Below are 14538 nucleotides of genomic sequence, written 5' to 3' on the forward strand. Positions count from 1 at the left end.
AAGTTTTACTTAATTTTACAAATATTTTAGATATTAGATTTAATTATCAGAAATGTTCAAATCTCTTATTTTGTATTAACAGAAAAGTTCAACTACGAGAACTAAAACTCTCTTATTTTGTATTAACAGAAAAGTTCAACCACAAGAACTAAAAACTCATGAATTTATCAGATTTTCGCAAAATTGGGCTTTATTTGATTGGAACATTGTCGAACAATTTATCCCCAACAGGTCCAATTGAATCGGGGTTACCCAATACCCAGGCCCACTGGAGTTTTAGACTTGGGTCTCTAGCAACTGACCCGGTAAAGGAAACAATCAGACATGGGAGAGGTAATAGAAACCCTACCGGAGCACCGGAGCTTGTTAGCAGCTCCGATTGTATTCATTATCGTCGTCGCTTTCCAATTCTTCTCCAGGTGGCTAGAGCAGTTAAAGAAGGTAATTTGCTCAACGATTTTTCACTTGCATTCAAACAATTTACCCGTAATTTGGTGCGAATTTAAGCTCTTAATCATTTGTTTGATGCTTTAACTGCAATTGTTGTGAAATTAAAACTATATTTTGGGTGATTTTTTGTGTTGGCAGGGAGTGAAGAGTGCTACGGCAACCCGATTGCGGGGAGAAATTAAAGACATCTTAAAGGAGGCAAGCTACTCGTCGCAGTGAGTGATTTTTATTGGTCAATCATAATTTTCCCCAATTTTTCAAAAGGAATTTTATTTTTTTGGATTGGCAGAATTGTTTTGATGCTTGCAAGTTGCAGCTACGCATTGTTTTAGCTTTACAGTAGTAGGCGATAGTTTGGATTCTTAGCAGTTGTGTGATCTTCGTTTCGTTTGAATCCAGGCCGTCGACATTTGCGCAAGCCGCGTAACTTCGGAGGATTGCATCTGCTAAGGAGAAAGAACTTGCAAATTGCACTAGTTTGCAACTCCATCCTTTCAATTATGTTTTTATTCTGATCATATATACAATTACATACCTGCATTCTTGGGGCACATGTATATATCCATATATCGTCACAGAGGGTAACTATATGCAATATGCTTGGGATCAAAGTTGTGTTTGTATAGTAACATATACACTTTACAGCTACGATGTTTTTAAGCGAAGGGTTGAATGGCTAATAAAGTTTATGCAGTTTTCAATGCCATATTATTTCCATGTATTTACAATAACCATTTTGTTTTCGACCATTAATTTATTTTATTTTCAATCATAAGAATCTTGTGTAGTTGTTATGAGTTGATTGTACGTAACAGGTACTTAGGTAAGCCTGACCCACCAGGTGAAAGATTCTAACAGTGGTACCTGCCTTCCAGATCAAGAGTTACATGGCAAGGAGATAAAACTTTCATACGACGTGTATCTGAGAATTTTGTTCATCTTAAAGGTAGGTCTCAGTGTTTTAGATTTTGAGAGTCTTTATTAGCTTATTCTGATAAAAAAGAAATTATTTCAGAACAAGGGTTCTTAATAGATATATTTGGTTGTCCATTTAGGTCTTAACATATGTTGTGCTGGTTTGCTGGTTTTGGAGGGTTCCTGTTGGGTCCATATCGCAACAACTTGTGCAACCATTTGGTAATGCGTTCTTGTTCCGAATATACTGCCCAAGTCCCCTCTTCTTTCTGTTTGGCTATTTTTAGACTGAGCATTGAGACAGTAAAATCTATAAAATGATAGAAGTTCTGATTTGTATATCTTGTTGCTGTGCAGGGAAGATGATATCATGGAGGGCTGGAGGAGTTGTAAACGAAAATGTTATGGTAAATAAAGTTGGGATTACTTTTGATTGTTAATTCTCATATCGTTTAGGTGCCATATTGTGTTCTTGTAAGCAACTAAATGATGTAAACAACACTAGGTACAATGTTACTTCCGTGTGTTGAACGCTGCTGATGTTTGCATATTACTTATCTTGGGTCCGAAAGAACAGAGATGGTCTTTGATTTGCATGCGATATAAATCATCTTAAATAAAGTTTTGAACATTGCTTCTGATTCTTTTCTTATGTGGTTCTGCAGGTAGGAATAATTCCTTGGTTGATATTATCTACCAGGGTCAGCAAGTTCATATGTCGACTTGCCAAGTTCTAGAGGTTAGATGATTTCTGTCCTGTCAAGTTTTTGTACACATGTTAACGTGGTTTTGTTTTGACTATTACTTCACGATATCTTTAGTCATGAACTTAGGATTGTTACCTGCTCATTTAATTTGTATCAGTGATGTGCATTACTGTTTTGGTCGTCTGTGTAGCTTGAGTTTATTGTTTATCTTAAAAAACTAACCTCTTGAAAAACCCATTCTTTGAAGTTATTTATTAAAATCCAGCAAAATAGTGTGATGCTTTTTGTGTTTGGTAATCAAATGCCTATGCGATCACCGTCAACCATGCCCATGATGGAATTAAGAGTGGATCCAAGAGAAAATAAAGAAATATGATACTTGGAGCTCAAGACTTCAATGCGAACTCAAACTCACAAAAGAGAAGAAAGGTATGACAAATATTATTTATTCTCTAGTACAATTGACATGAACGCTCTTAATTAATTGAGCGCTGTGCCAATTGTTCATATCGCATTGAAAGTATGACGCGGGTAATCCCATGGTAACATGCATCTCATGTACTTGAATAAAAAAGAACGAGGAAATTTATGCCTGAACATTATTCTTGGCACATCTAATACTAGTATTTTGACGACCGGAATATTCATAGATTTAGCCAAGGCAAAGAAGAAAAGGCATCCTAGCACACAAGTAGCGATGGCAAGTCCTGGCGAACGACCACTCAGTACCACATATGTGCCGGTAATGAATGCAACCACCATTGCCATTAAGGCAAACAAAGTAAAGGATAACGCGTTGTGGAAATTTTTCTGCAATTTTCCGGTCAGACTTGTGTAATTCCTGCAAAAAAGGAGCACCATGACAGAACAACTAGACATAGCCATGGCTATTGTATTTGTTATCACAAAAGCTTTGAAAGCTGCATTTCTGGATAGAACTGCGAAGCCCTGGTCTGGTCCTTTTTCGCCTTGGTAACCACCAGGCATGGTGAAACCAGCTGCGAACGTTACGGTTGCTATAAGTGTAGCCACAACCAGATGGGAGTCTCTTCCTTCCTTCACTTCGATGCCAACACCTCTGTTTTTCTCTACTTGGCTGCCACCTATGTTTTCCTCGACCTTGCTGCTGCCACCATCCTTGTCGCTTGAAATCCGATGACCTGGTATGGCACCAATCTCTTTCAATGTGCTTTGAAGATATATCTGCAACACATAGTTGTAATGTTGTATTGGTAAACAAAGGCTCTTAACCACTTATATCACAAGGGGAATGATGTGCTGTCCATACTTGTTGTTCTGAATAAGGCAAAGCTTGAATGATGTTAAGAGCGTTGAGATTTTCCTTGTTGAATGTCATCTTATCAACCCTAGCATCACGTATGAACCCAGCGTTGTTGTACCAAGCGTAAGCCATAAGATGGAGGGGTGTGTTCCCATCTTCGTCTTTGCCATTCAAAAGGACGTTGCTGAGCCATGGATCTTGTCTCACAAGTTGCTCTACTTGATGATGACGCTTCCTAATGCAGAAGTGAAGAGCGTTGCGACGGCGCCTGTCCACCAGTTCGCAACAATCAGGGCAACAGGCAATAAGCTCTTTCATTACGTCTGCATGGCCTCCGAGTGCTGCAACGTGAAGAGGTGTAACCTTCTCATTGTCGCCGATGTAGGCGGCGGATTTATCAGCTGCTAGTAAGGATTTCACAATTGAAGTGTGACCCATGGATGCAGCGTAGTGTAGCGGAGTCCATCCCTTTTCGTCGATTTCTTTCGTCGATTTCTTTCGTCAAAGCCTTTTCAGTGTACTTCAACAAATCTTTCGTCATTTCTTGAAGATAAAACCACCAAAACATACAATTAGATTAAAGAAAAAGCAGTTTGTTGTTGATTCACTAAATGTTTTGCTTATAACTGAATCCGTTCATATTCTAATTATTATAAAAAGATCATATATGAAAATATTTATAAATTATGAGATTGTTGGGTCATCATGCTATATAAAAATAAATTATGAAAAATTAAAGAAAAAACAGTAAAAATATGTCTATCTCCATATTATATACGTATTGGTACCTATGCCATTGATTGTGACTGCAGCATGCAAAGTTGTTCTGCCATTAGGGCCTTTGTAAACGGGATTTTTGCAAGTCTTCATCATCTTATAAACTAAAACACAATACCCCCTCTCGACAGCCATGTAAATTGGAGTCTCGCCGTCACCATTAGCCGTGTACAGACTCTGGATCTTCCCTTGTCAATATCTCCACCACTGCAAAGTGATTAAATCGAACCGCCTCGTGCAAGGCCGTGTCCTTGCCGTTGTTGGTTGCCCTTATGAGCATCTTCCATGCTTCTTCCGATAAAACCCCTTTCTCGAGGTCGTCATGACGAGCTTTTGCAGCTCGGATTAGAGCTCCAACTATTCCAGCACGCCCATGTCTCGCGGCAATGTGTAACGCAGTCTCACCACTCTCATTCTGCTGCAACAGCAGTGCTGGACAAGTTTTAAGGATATCCTCAACGATGTTGGTTGACTCGATTACTTGTTTCTCAGATTCGTTGAACGTTGGGCTGCTTGAGCACGCTATGTAAATATGGAGCACTGTGTTTTTTGTTGCAGTGAGCTTTATGTCAAGATGCTCCCCGTGTTCCCTTAGGGCATCGACGTTGCCTTGTTTCGCAGCGTTGAAAACATCAAGATCTATGCCCTCTGTAGGTTCCTCCTTGGTCTGATCTGCTTGCTGAGTAGCCTGGCAATCGACACCCGGGGATGCTAATGGTAATGGAGCAGCACTCTCAATCTGACCAGTCGAATTGGAGGAATCCATTCTAATTTTTGCACGTATCCGAAATTACTTGCAATCTTTGAGAGAGGATGGAACATCTCCATCAACATATTCCGAAGAGCTTTATTAGTCAAATCCAGTTTCGAACGTTGACTTTTAGGTATAGCAATTTCGTCGAGGTTCCATTTCGTATATTTAAATATGATTTTTTTTTGGTGTTATATTTACAAGTTGTTAATTAATAAACATAGTTTATTGTATAAATCAAGATGGCATTTCTTAATTCACGGCCTGTTTGGTGGGTAGGATAAGATAGGTTATTTCTAATTAAATTGGACTTGGAGCCCAACTAATGTTTAATGAGAAATTTTTTAACACGGACTAAATTGGCTACAAATCCGAAATAAAAGAAAATATGATGGGTTATGTAACTCAACCACACACATGGGTTATGTAACTCATCCCTATCAATCCAATCCTATTCTAAAGCTTAATCTCATCCGGCACCAAGCGGCTGGCTGATGACTGTCAAGTGTGTGAAGTGAGGATCACCAACTCACTACGAAAGGTGAATAAAAGAAGTCGCTAGTGGGAGAGTACGTAAAACTATCTATACCATTTACCACCACAGCCGTGTAGAAGCATATGTAGCAGCCATATAAGAGAGGAAGAAGTAGACGAGTCTCCTTCCATGTGGTGCGGGAAAAGTCTACTTTACCCCAAACAAATAATGTAAAACAAATAAGGTCAGGATCTTTCCGAGAGGAAGACAACCTCTGAGTTCGTCGTATTTATGAACTAGGGAGTATTGAAAGAGAAATATAAGAGTGTCTGGCCGAGAACCTTTTCAGTAGGCGGTACACTAAGCATCATAATATAATTGGTTGAAATTTCTAACCAAGTATATTATTACATTTGGTGCATTGAACTGTGTTCCTGACACACTGAAAAATCTCTCTTTTCCGATATTGGGGGAATGAGTTTGATGCTTTGTATAGGCGTCAGCAATGAATTGATACAACAATAGCGTGAAAATACATCAAATTAACATTTTTAAACCGTTCGATGGTCCTCCTGGTTCCTGCTCACGTGTTTTACTGCTCAAGGTTCTAGATTTTCTTGTCAAATAATAAAAATGGTCTCCTTCAAGGTTCTAGATTTCCTTCTCAAATAAAAAAGGAAAAAAAAACCAAGTTATTCACTTTTTTTTATGAGCATTGAAAAACCATTAGAGCCATAAATAAAAGCATTGAAAAATCATCAATAAAGTCTTGAACATTGCTTTTGATTCTTTTCTTATATGGTTCTGCAGGTAGGAATTATTCATTGGTTAATATTATCTACCAGGGTTAGCAAGTTCGTATGTCGACTTGCCGAATTCTAGAGGTCAGATGATTTCTGTACTGTCTAGTTTTCATACACGTTAACGTCATTTTGTTTTGACTATTACTGCACGAACTTTAGCCATGAACTTAGGATTGTTACCTGCACATTTAATTTGTATCAGTGATGTGCATTTCTCTTTTGGTCGTCTATGTAAATTGAGTTTCTTGTTATGTAAAAAAACTAACCTCTTATAAATCCCGTTCTTTGAATGTATTTATTATTTGATTTTATTTAACATAAGGAAAATCCAGCAAAATACTGTGATGCCTTTTGTTTGGTAATCAAATGCCTATGCGATCTCCGGACTACCATGCCCGTGGTGGAATTATGGTGGATCCTAGAGAAAATCAAGAAATATGATACTTGGAGCACAAGACTTCAAGGCAAACTCAAACTCCCAACAAATGAGAAGAAAGGTACGGCAAATATTATGTATTCTCTATTACAATTTACCTGAACACTCTTAATTACTTGAGCCCCACGCCATTTTCCTACAAGCTTTCCTATAATTATTAATCCTTATTCATGACTCTTCTCCTTCTTCATGAGGAAACCTACTATTGAGCTAATTATAACATTTAACGAGTAATCTGTCAGCAACTTAAAGTCGCCAACCATGTCGTCCAGGAAATGTGGAGCATTAAGTATTTTTCTTTCAATGGAAAGAAGAGAATTTGCAAAGACAGAGAAGAAAATGCAGCCAAGCACACAAGACGCAATGACAATCCCTGGAGAATGACCACCCAATACTGCATATGTGCCGGTAATGAATGCAACAACCATTGCAACCAAAGCCCAAACTAGACATGGCCATGGCTAGTGTATCAGTTAGAACAAATGCTTTGAACGCTGCGTTCTTGACAGAAGGGGGGAACCCTGGTCCGGTCCTTTTTCGCTTTGGTATCCGCCGGGCATGGTAAAACCTGCGGCGAAGGTTACAGTTGCTATCAATGTAGCCACTACCAGATGAGTTTCTTTTGCTTTCTGTAAACTTTCTCCCATGACCTTGTTTCTTTGAGTTCCTGGACTTGGTCTAACACCCGTGGCTCGAAGTATTTTTCCATACAATTCCTGCAAAGCCAGAGAAGGACTATAATATTATTATTATCTTGGCAAACAAATTCAAGCAATTTAATGATCACAAGGTGATACGTACCTGCAATAATAATGTGTTTATATCATTGTGAACACGGAAATTTCCTGAAACGAAAGAGACAAGAACAAACGTGCACAAACAAATATTTGTATTTGATGATTTTGGGTTACAATCTCTCTCTATTTTGATCATCTGATTCGATCTCCGTAAGGTGTGTATTTGTGGATGTGTGATTGATTCAAAGGGCCGTTGGGCTTGATCTAAGGATGAACGTTCTTCAAGGGCCGTGGACTTGATCTTGAAGGTGGATTTGAGCGGATCTTCAAAGGGGCTTTTGGGCTTTTGGGCTTGATCTTTGAAGAACAGTGATGAACGGATCTCCAAGGGCTTTTGGGCTTGATCTTGAAGAACAGTGATGAACGGATCTTCAAGGGCTTTTGGGCTTGATCTTGAAGAACGGTTGGATGTGTGGATTTGTCGACGTTGTTGATCCAAAGGGCCGTTGGGGCTTGATCTTGGATGAACGGATGATGAACGATGGTGCTTTCTTCAAGGGCCGTCGGGGCTTGATCTTGAATTGGTGGAAGTTCTTCAAGGGCTTTTGGGGCTTGATCTTGAATTGGTGGATTGTTGATCCAAGGGCCGTCGGGGCTTGATCTTAGAAGAACGATGAACGAAGAACGATGAACGAAGAACGAAGAACACTTTCTTCGAGGGCCGTCGGGGCTTGATCTTGAATTGGTGGAAGTTCTTCAAGGGCTTTTGGGGCTTGATCTTGAATTGGTGGATTGTTGATCCAAGGGCCGTCGGGGCTTGATCTTAGAAGAACGATGAACGAAGAACGAAGAACACTTTCTTCGAGGGCCGTCGGGGCTTGATCTTGAAGAATGATGATGAACGGATCTTCAAGGGCTTTTGGGCTTGATCTTGAAGATGGATGATTGTTGATCCAAGGGCCGTCGGGGTTTGATCTTGGGAGAACGATGAACGAAGAACGAAGAAGGCTTTCTTGATTCTTCGGGAACCTGGATGCTTGAGAGCTTCGGAATTTCAGAGCTTCAGAGCTTCAAGGTGTAATATGAATTGGTCCTTAGATGAATGAAGTAGCCTTCTATTTATAGAATTTTCCAAGGCCTAATTTTGAATATAATATTCCAGATGAAATAAGTCGTTTCTGCCAGGTGTTGACACGTGTCCTGTTTGATGACTTTTCCAACTTATTTCGATTTTTTGTTTAGACACACGCTACGTGTAAAATTTATGTAATACATGAGCGTTGAAACTTTGATTTATCGGTCAACATTTATTTACCGAAATTTCGATGTCTACAATCATCATCGTTAGCTAGAACTATTTCAAAAGCGTTTAAGTTTTGCTTGTTGAATGCCATCCAATCAACGTTATGACCATCTAGTAAGTCTATGCTTTTGGGAGAATGAGTAGCTAGGTGATGGAGGGGTGTGTTCCCATCAACATCCATGCCATTTAACAGGATGTTTCTAAGCCATGCATCTCCTAAAACATATTTTACTATTTGGTTTTGTTTGTTCTGTATGGCGTAGTAAAGAACATTCTGAAATTTGTTGTCGACCAGTTCGCAACAATCAGGACATTGAGAAATAAGCTCTTTCATTACATCTAGATTGCCTTCGGACGCTGCAAAGTGAAGAGCTGTCGCGCCATCTTTGTCAGCAATGTAAGCAGTAGATCTATCATTTGCAAGCAGTTGTTTAACAATTGAAACGGAACCAATACGTGCAGCAAGGTGTAGTGGAGTACATCCTAGTTCGTCTGCTGCTTTGCTCAAAGTCCTATCGGCTTTTAGCAGTTCCTCCGTCATTTCTTAAGTATAAACACAAAACACAAACAAATATACATAAAATTAAAAACATATATACGTACCTTTTTTTAGTGTATAATCTATTTACTTTTGTATAAAATATACACATTTTATAAAAAAGTACTCATTTTTATTTAAAAAAATGTTTTTTTTTAAATGTAAAATCTATTTATTTTTTATTTTTATGTATCCATGTTTTATAATAAAATGTACCTTTTTAATGTAAAATATACACATATTTAAAAACAAAAATAAAATAAAAAATCTGATCATATTTAACACAATTCAATTTCGAGAAAATAATTAAAATTACTATTTGGTATTAATTTTTGCATAATTTTAGGGAAGAATATTAATTTTAGTTATTAAATTTCTTAATCAATCAAAGTATTCATATTAATAAGGCTTTAGCTTAAGATTTTGGTTCTTTAGAGATAGACCTTATAACTCCTATTGTCTAGACAAAATCCACCTAGTATTAAACATCCAAATAAAATCCAAAATTTAAATAGTCTTCCATGTAGGCAATGACCTATTATTATAAAATATTTACAACGTTTGCCACAACGCCTTAAATATGTCAATAAATATTAATTATTACTCACCCTTAATTGTGATCAATAAGTAATGAGCTCCTATTTTAAAACCAAGTATTACAGATATAAAAAAATATCTATAACTACTAATATTTATTTATTTATTTTTAAATGGCTCTATAACTACTAATATATCTACATATGAATTAATTTACTAATTTACGTACATTCTTTTGATACAACTAATTTACCTATATTTTGAAAATTCACTAATTTACCTACATTCTTTTGATACAATCTAATTTACCTGCATTTTTGTAGTACAATCTAATTTACCTACACATTAATGCACCTAAAGAGCAAGAAAATACAAGTAAATCAATTTTCAAACACAAACATATGTAAAGAGCAAGAACATGTGGAAAAAATTATAAAATTTGAAATTTTGATAAAAGAAAAGTGGAAAAAATTGGACTATCATCTCATGGTGTGAGATTATACATATCAATCAATTAGAAAATGTAAACACCGTTAATGAAAACGTTACCAGATTTGCAATAAATTCCACCAAATTTGTTTTAAAATAATGAGGGGCATTTTAGGACAAAAGTTTATAGAATACGAGTCATTAAGTTGTAAATGAAAATTTGGTTAGTTGGATTATAGTCATTGGGTTTAACTCTGGAAAAAGAAATGGAACGGGTTAAAGGTGAGAAGATATCAGTTTCAAGGGGAAAACTTGATCAACCAGATGTCGGAACCAAAGTTTCTCTTAAAATATGTAGTGGGTTTATGTCATGTAAATAAGAGGAAAAGGAAACAAATTTAGTTTTATATGCACATATACCTTTATCCATTTGAATCACTGCAGCGTGCAACGCCCTTCTACCATTTGGGCCAGTGTAAGTTGGAACACTGCAATTCTTGAGCATTTTAGAAACCAAAGGAAGATATCCCCTCTCGGCAGCTAAATAAATTGGAGTTTCACCTGAATCATTAGCAGCGTAGGAAAACTCGGGGTCTTCTATGGTCAATTTCTCCACCACAAAACATTGATTAAAGCGCACTGCTTCGTGCAACGCTGTATTCTTGTTGTTGTTGGTTTTCCTAATGAGCATTTGCTTCTGCAAGCAGGCTTCTTCTTCTGTTAAGAGTCGGCCTTGCTCAAGGTCGCCATGGTGACGAACTTTTGTTGCCTGATCGATAAGAACTCCAAGTATTTCAATTAGCCCCTGTCTTGCAGCTAGGTGTAAGGCAGTCTCACCGCTCTTATTGTGCTGCCATAGTAGTGCGGGACACATTTCAAGGATATCCTTCACAATCCCGGCTGACTCCAATGTGTTTTGTCCAGATGTCGGCCTGCTTAAGCACGCTATATAAACAAGAAGGACCGTGTTATTTGTTGCAGTCAGTTTTAGGTCAAGATGTTCTGCATGTTCCCTGAGGGCATCAAGGTCGCCTTGTTTCGCAGCACGAAACACATCCAGTTCCATGCCACCTATCGAAACTGTATTATTGGCTTCTTTAGTAGCTCCCTCCTTAGTCTGAACTGCTAAGTGGTCAGTACTACTAGCACTCTCGGCCTGATCAGTTGAATGGGAATGATCCATTTTTTGATATTTCGTTATTACGTGCCTAGACAAGGGGAACTTTTGGCCTAATACAAGTATAATCAGAAAGAACTTGCTGATCTTTGACTGGATGATGGGAATTTAAATGAAAAGGAACAATGGATGAGATTTGAGAGACTCAAGAGTGAAGAGTAAGCAAGGAATACAAGATGAGATAATTTATAGAGCAGGAATCCAATGCAATGCCACACTTCTGCAAAGACTGCAATAGTACTGCAATAGTACTGCAATAATTGGAGTGACTTTATCTTTATTGCGCATGTCGTTTTCAATTTTTTTTTTAATTTTTGCGGGTAATGTAGGAAGATTAATTTAGTTTTTTTCTAGTATTACTCATATTGGTACATGTCAATTTTCAAATTAATTAAAAAAAATCTTTGATGTATGTCAGTTATCAAATTAAATGATACCGAATCTTTATATTTTATTAAAAATTTCTCTTTGACGGACCCAAAAAAAGAGCCCAGCAAGCATAGCACTTCCACAGCAAAAGCCCCACTCCCACTGCTTGCCATGGCTAGGGGTGGATTTTTTTGCCAAATTGCCGTGCCAACCGAATTGCCAACTGTGTCATACCGATTTTGTGCCAAATTTTTTGTACCAATCGGTAATGGTACGGTATTGTACCGTATCGAAATTTCATGGTACGATATTGGTAATGGATACCATTACCACGGTATTACCGTACCATACCGAAAATACAATATAATTTATAATTTATAAATTATAAATTATATAATAGATAATTATATAACACATATTTATAATATTCCAATAATTTGAAAATAAAACCCTACTTATATTAGCATTGTTGTTGGTGACTTTGATCTCTTGAAATTGTGGAAATCAAATACAAAAGAATTCCTAATTGTTTCACAAATAGCCAAAATATCTTTCTAACCCCCACTTCTACTGTTGCTAGTGAAGTTGCTAGTGAAAATGCATTTAGACTAGGGAGGAGGGTTGTGGACCCTTTTAGGGTATCCTTGACTCCTAAAATAATGGAGGTACTAGTGCATACTAGTGGTTGGCTTAGGGCAGATGAAGTAAACTTCTACAAGGAACCAACGGAAGATATGCTTCAATTTTACAAGAAAATGGAAGAAGAGAAAACAAGAAAGATATGCTTTAATTTTTTTAGTAAATTTGTTATTAAATGGTTTTCAACTTTAATTCTTCTTGCTACTAATTAATATGTTTTCTTTGTTTGTAATGTAGGCTTGACACAAACTCAATATTCTACAAATTCAATGCCTCCTCCAAAAGCTTCGACATCTCAAGCTTGAATAATTGATCAATGAATTCTCCTTTTTGAAGTTTACTTCCAATTTTCATTTGGTTTGAAACTTTAATTTCTAATTGGATTGTTAACTTTTATTTGTTTTGGTTCGTAACTTCTATTTGGATTGTAAGCTTAATTTTCATGATGAATCTTGATGCATCATTTGAATTATTATGTGTGTGAATTGTGAATGATGAATTTAATCTATAATGTATGAGATAAAGGTACAAAAAAAAAAAGTTTTGCCCTTGAATTGGGTTAAAAAAACAAAAACAGATTTTGTCCCAAAACAAAATGGCAATTACCATTGCCATACCATGCCAACCGAACTTTTGGCAATACCGAACTTCGGTATACCGAAAGTTTGGTACGGTAATGGTAATATATTTTACCAAACCGAAAGTTTGGTACGGTAATTGGTACAAGGGTTTTGGTACGGTAACCGTACCGAACCCACCCCTAGCAATGGCTGCCGCCCCTCCTTACCCAAAAATTTTGCTTATTTCCTCATCTGAGTTGCAGCAATTTATTAGGTTTTCTCCATTTTAGTTTATGGAAAAAAGAAAGTGATTGGACTTTAAATCAGATGAACCATACAAATCTTATTTTTATCCAATCTCATCATCTTCATCAACAAAAATGTTCCAACAAATTCCACGTATCAGGAAGAAAGCGATGGTGAGAAGATTATGGACATCATGGTTCTTTTTCATTGGATAATACAAATTGGCTGTTTCTACGCCTCTATTGAACCTGAAAATTTTGTACATCTCAAGCACTTGGAAGGAGACTAAGATCATCTCCGGAGATTTGCCTCCAGAGCCAACATACCCATTAATTATGGACACTAAATTTAATCGTCTAGCCATGAAACCAGAGGGGAAAGGGTGCAGGCAATGAGAGGAGGAGGACACGGGGATGGGGTTGGATAATGGTAGTCATGGAGGTGGGTGACTGCTTTTTTTTTTTTTTTTTTTTTGAAAAGATACGATAGTTACTTTCATTTCATCATAAATTTCATTACAAGAGTTTATCCATTTCTAAGCGTAGAGCTAGCACAGTCATCCACAAGTATATCAGTTATAATACTAGGCGGAGAATCAATCCATTCACAACTTTGCATCAGAGATAGTCTAACTTTGCAAGGTAGTGAGCAGCAGCGTTCGCATTACGATGAATGTAGGTGATATTTGCTTCAGTGATTGTGTTGAGCAGAGCTTTGTAATCCTCCACAACTTGCCCAATGATTGACAAATTAAGAGTAAGATCCCTCAGCGCCTCTACAATCTGAAGCGAGTCAGTTTCAATAATAAGGAATTGATAGCCCCTATCAATTGCCCATAGCAAACCTACCTTCATTGCCATAGCTTCGGAGAGCAATGGGGAGCATATATCTTTAAAGCTTCCAGTACGAGTAGCCACAAAACACCCATCGCTGTCTCTGATAATGGCCCCGAATCCTGCAATGAGTCTTCCTACATTCCAGGACCCATCAATATTCATCTTGATTCGTCCATGTGGTAGGACACTCCATCTGGGGGTGTTTCTCAGCCTACTATCCTGTTCCGAGCCTGCGTTTTTGGTCCTAGTACACTCCAGCCACCATTGGATGGCACGATTAGTGCATACCTCAGGTGGTTCCAGTTTTTCCTCCCAGAGTTTCATGTTCCGTGCCCTCCATAATGTCCAATAGACCATCAGAAAAACATTGAAACGTGCCTTGGGTATAAGGTCAGCCACTTCATCGATCCATATCATAAAGGAAGGAGGATGATTGTTTCTCAAAAGTGTACCCACCCGCGAGCTCATCCATGCACATCTCGCATAATGGCAATCCTTCATTAGATGAATGGTAGATTCATCATAGGCTCCACACAATACACATTCCATATCCATGGTAATATGTCTTGCC

The 14538-nt window shown here is 37.6% G+C and overlaps 2 protein-coding genes, 1 long non-coding RNA gene and 1 pseudogene across 4 annotated transcripts; 2 read left to right on the forward strand and 2 right to left on the reverse strand.

The window, feature by feature from the left end:
- Positions 1 to 284: 284 nt before the first annotated feature.
- LOC139192142 (uncharacterized) lies at positions 285 to 1156 on the forward strand. The gene is made up of 3 exons (XR_011576007.1): positions 285 to 441; positions 589 to 665; positions 850 to 1156. It is a non-coding gene; the product is annotated as an uncharacterized lncRNA (long non-coding RNA).
- Positions 1157 to 1273: 117 nt separating this feature from the next.
- On the forward strand, positions 1274 to 3392 carry LOC103401013 (protein GET1-like; the record flags this gene model as incomplete). Its single annotated transcript, XM_008339716.4, has 5 exons — positions 1274 to 1396; positions 1506 to 1587; positions 1723 to 1772; positions 2031 to 2501; positions 2723 to 3392. Coding segments are annotated over 4 exons (327 nt in total), but the record flags the coding sequence as incomplete, so codon positions are not given.
- Positions 2494 to 7646, reverse strand: LOC103400996 (ankyrin repeat-containing protein At5g02620-like; annotated as a pseudogene). Its single transcript, XR_011575771.1, has 5 exons — positions 7398 to 7646; positions 6903 to 7312; positions 4304 to 4870; positions 3361 to 3855; positions 2494 to 3275 (listed from the first exon to the last, which is right to left on the reverse strand). The product of XR_011575771.1 is annotated as an ankyrin repeat-containing protein At5g02620-like (transcript).
- Positions 7647 to 8640: 994 nt separating this feature from the next.
- LOC103401015 (protein ACCELERATED CELL DEATH 6-like) lies at positions 8641 to 11323 on the reverse strand. The gene is made up of 2 exons (XM_070812751.1): positions 10561 to 11323; positions 8641 to 9179 (listed from the first exon to the last, which is right to left on the reverse strand). The coding sequence occupies exons 1-2, from the start codon at positions 11321 to 11323 to the stop codon at positions 8641 to 8643; spliced, it is 1302 nt and encodes a 433-aa protein (XP_070668852.1).
- Between the last annotated feature and the right edge of the window lie 3215 nt (positions 11324 to 14538).

This window comes from Malus domestica, chromosome 15, assembly GCF_042453785.1.
Source record: "Malus domestica chromosome 15, GDT2T_hap1".
Lineage (NCBI taxonomy): Eukaryota > Viridiplantae > Streptophyta > Magnoliopsida > Rosales > Rosaceae > Malus > Malus domestica.

Coding starts and splice junctions, on each gene's coding strand:
- LOC103401015 (XM_070812751.1), bottom strand. CDS start 11,323: ATGGATCATTCCCATTCAACTGATCAGGCCGAGAGTGCTAGTAGTACT. Junction 9,180..10,560: donor AGTGATTCAAATGGATAAAG/GTATATGTGCAT, acceptor TTTATACTTAAG/AAATGACGGAGGAACTGCTA.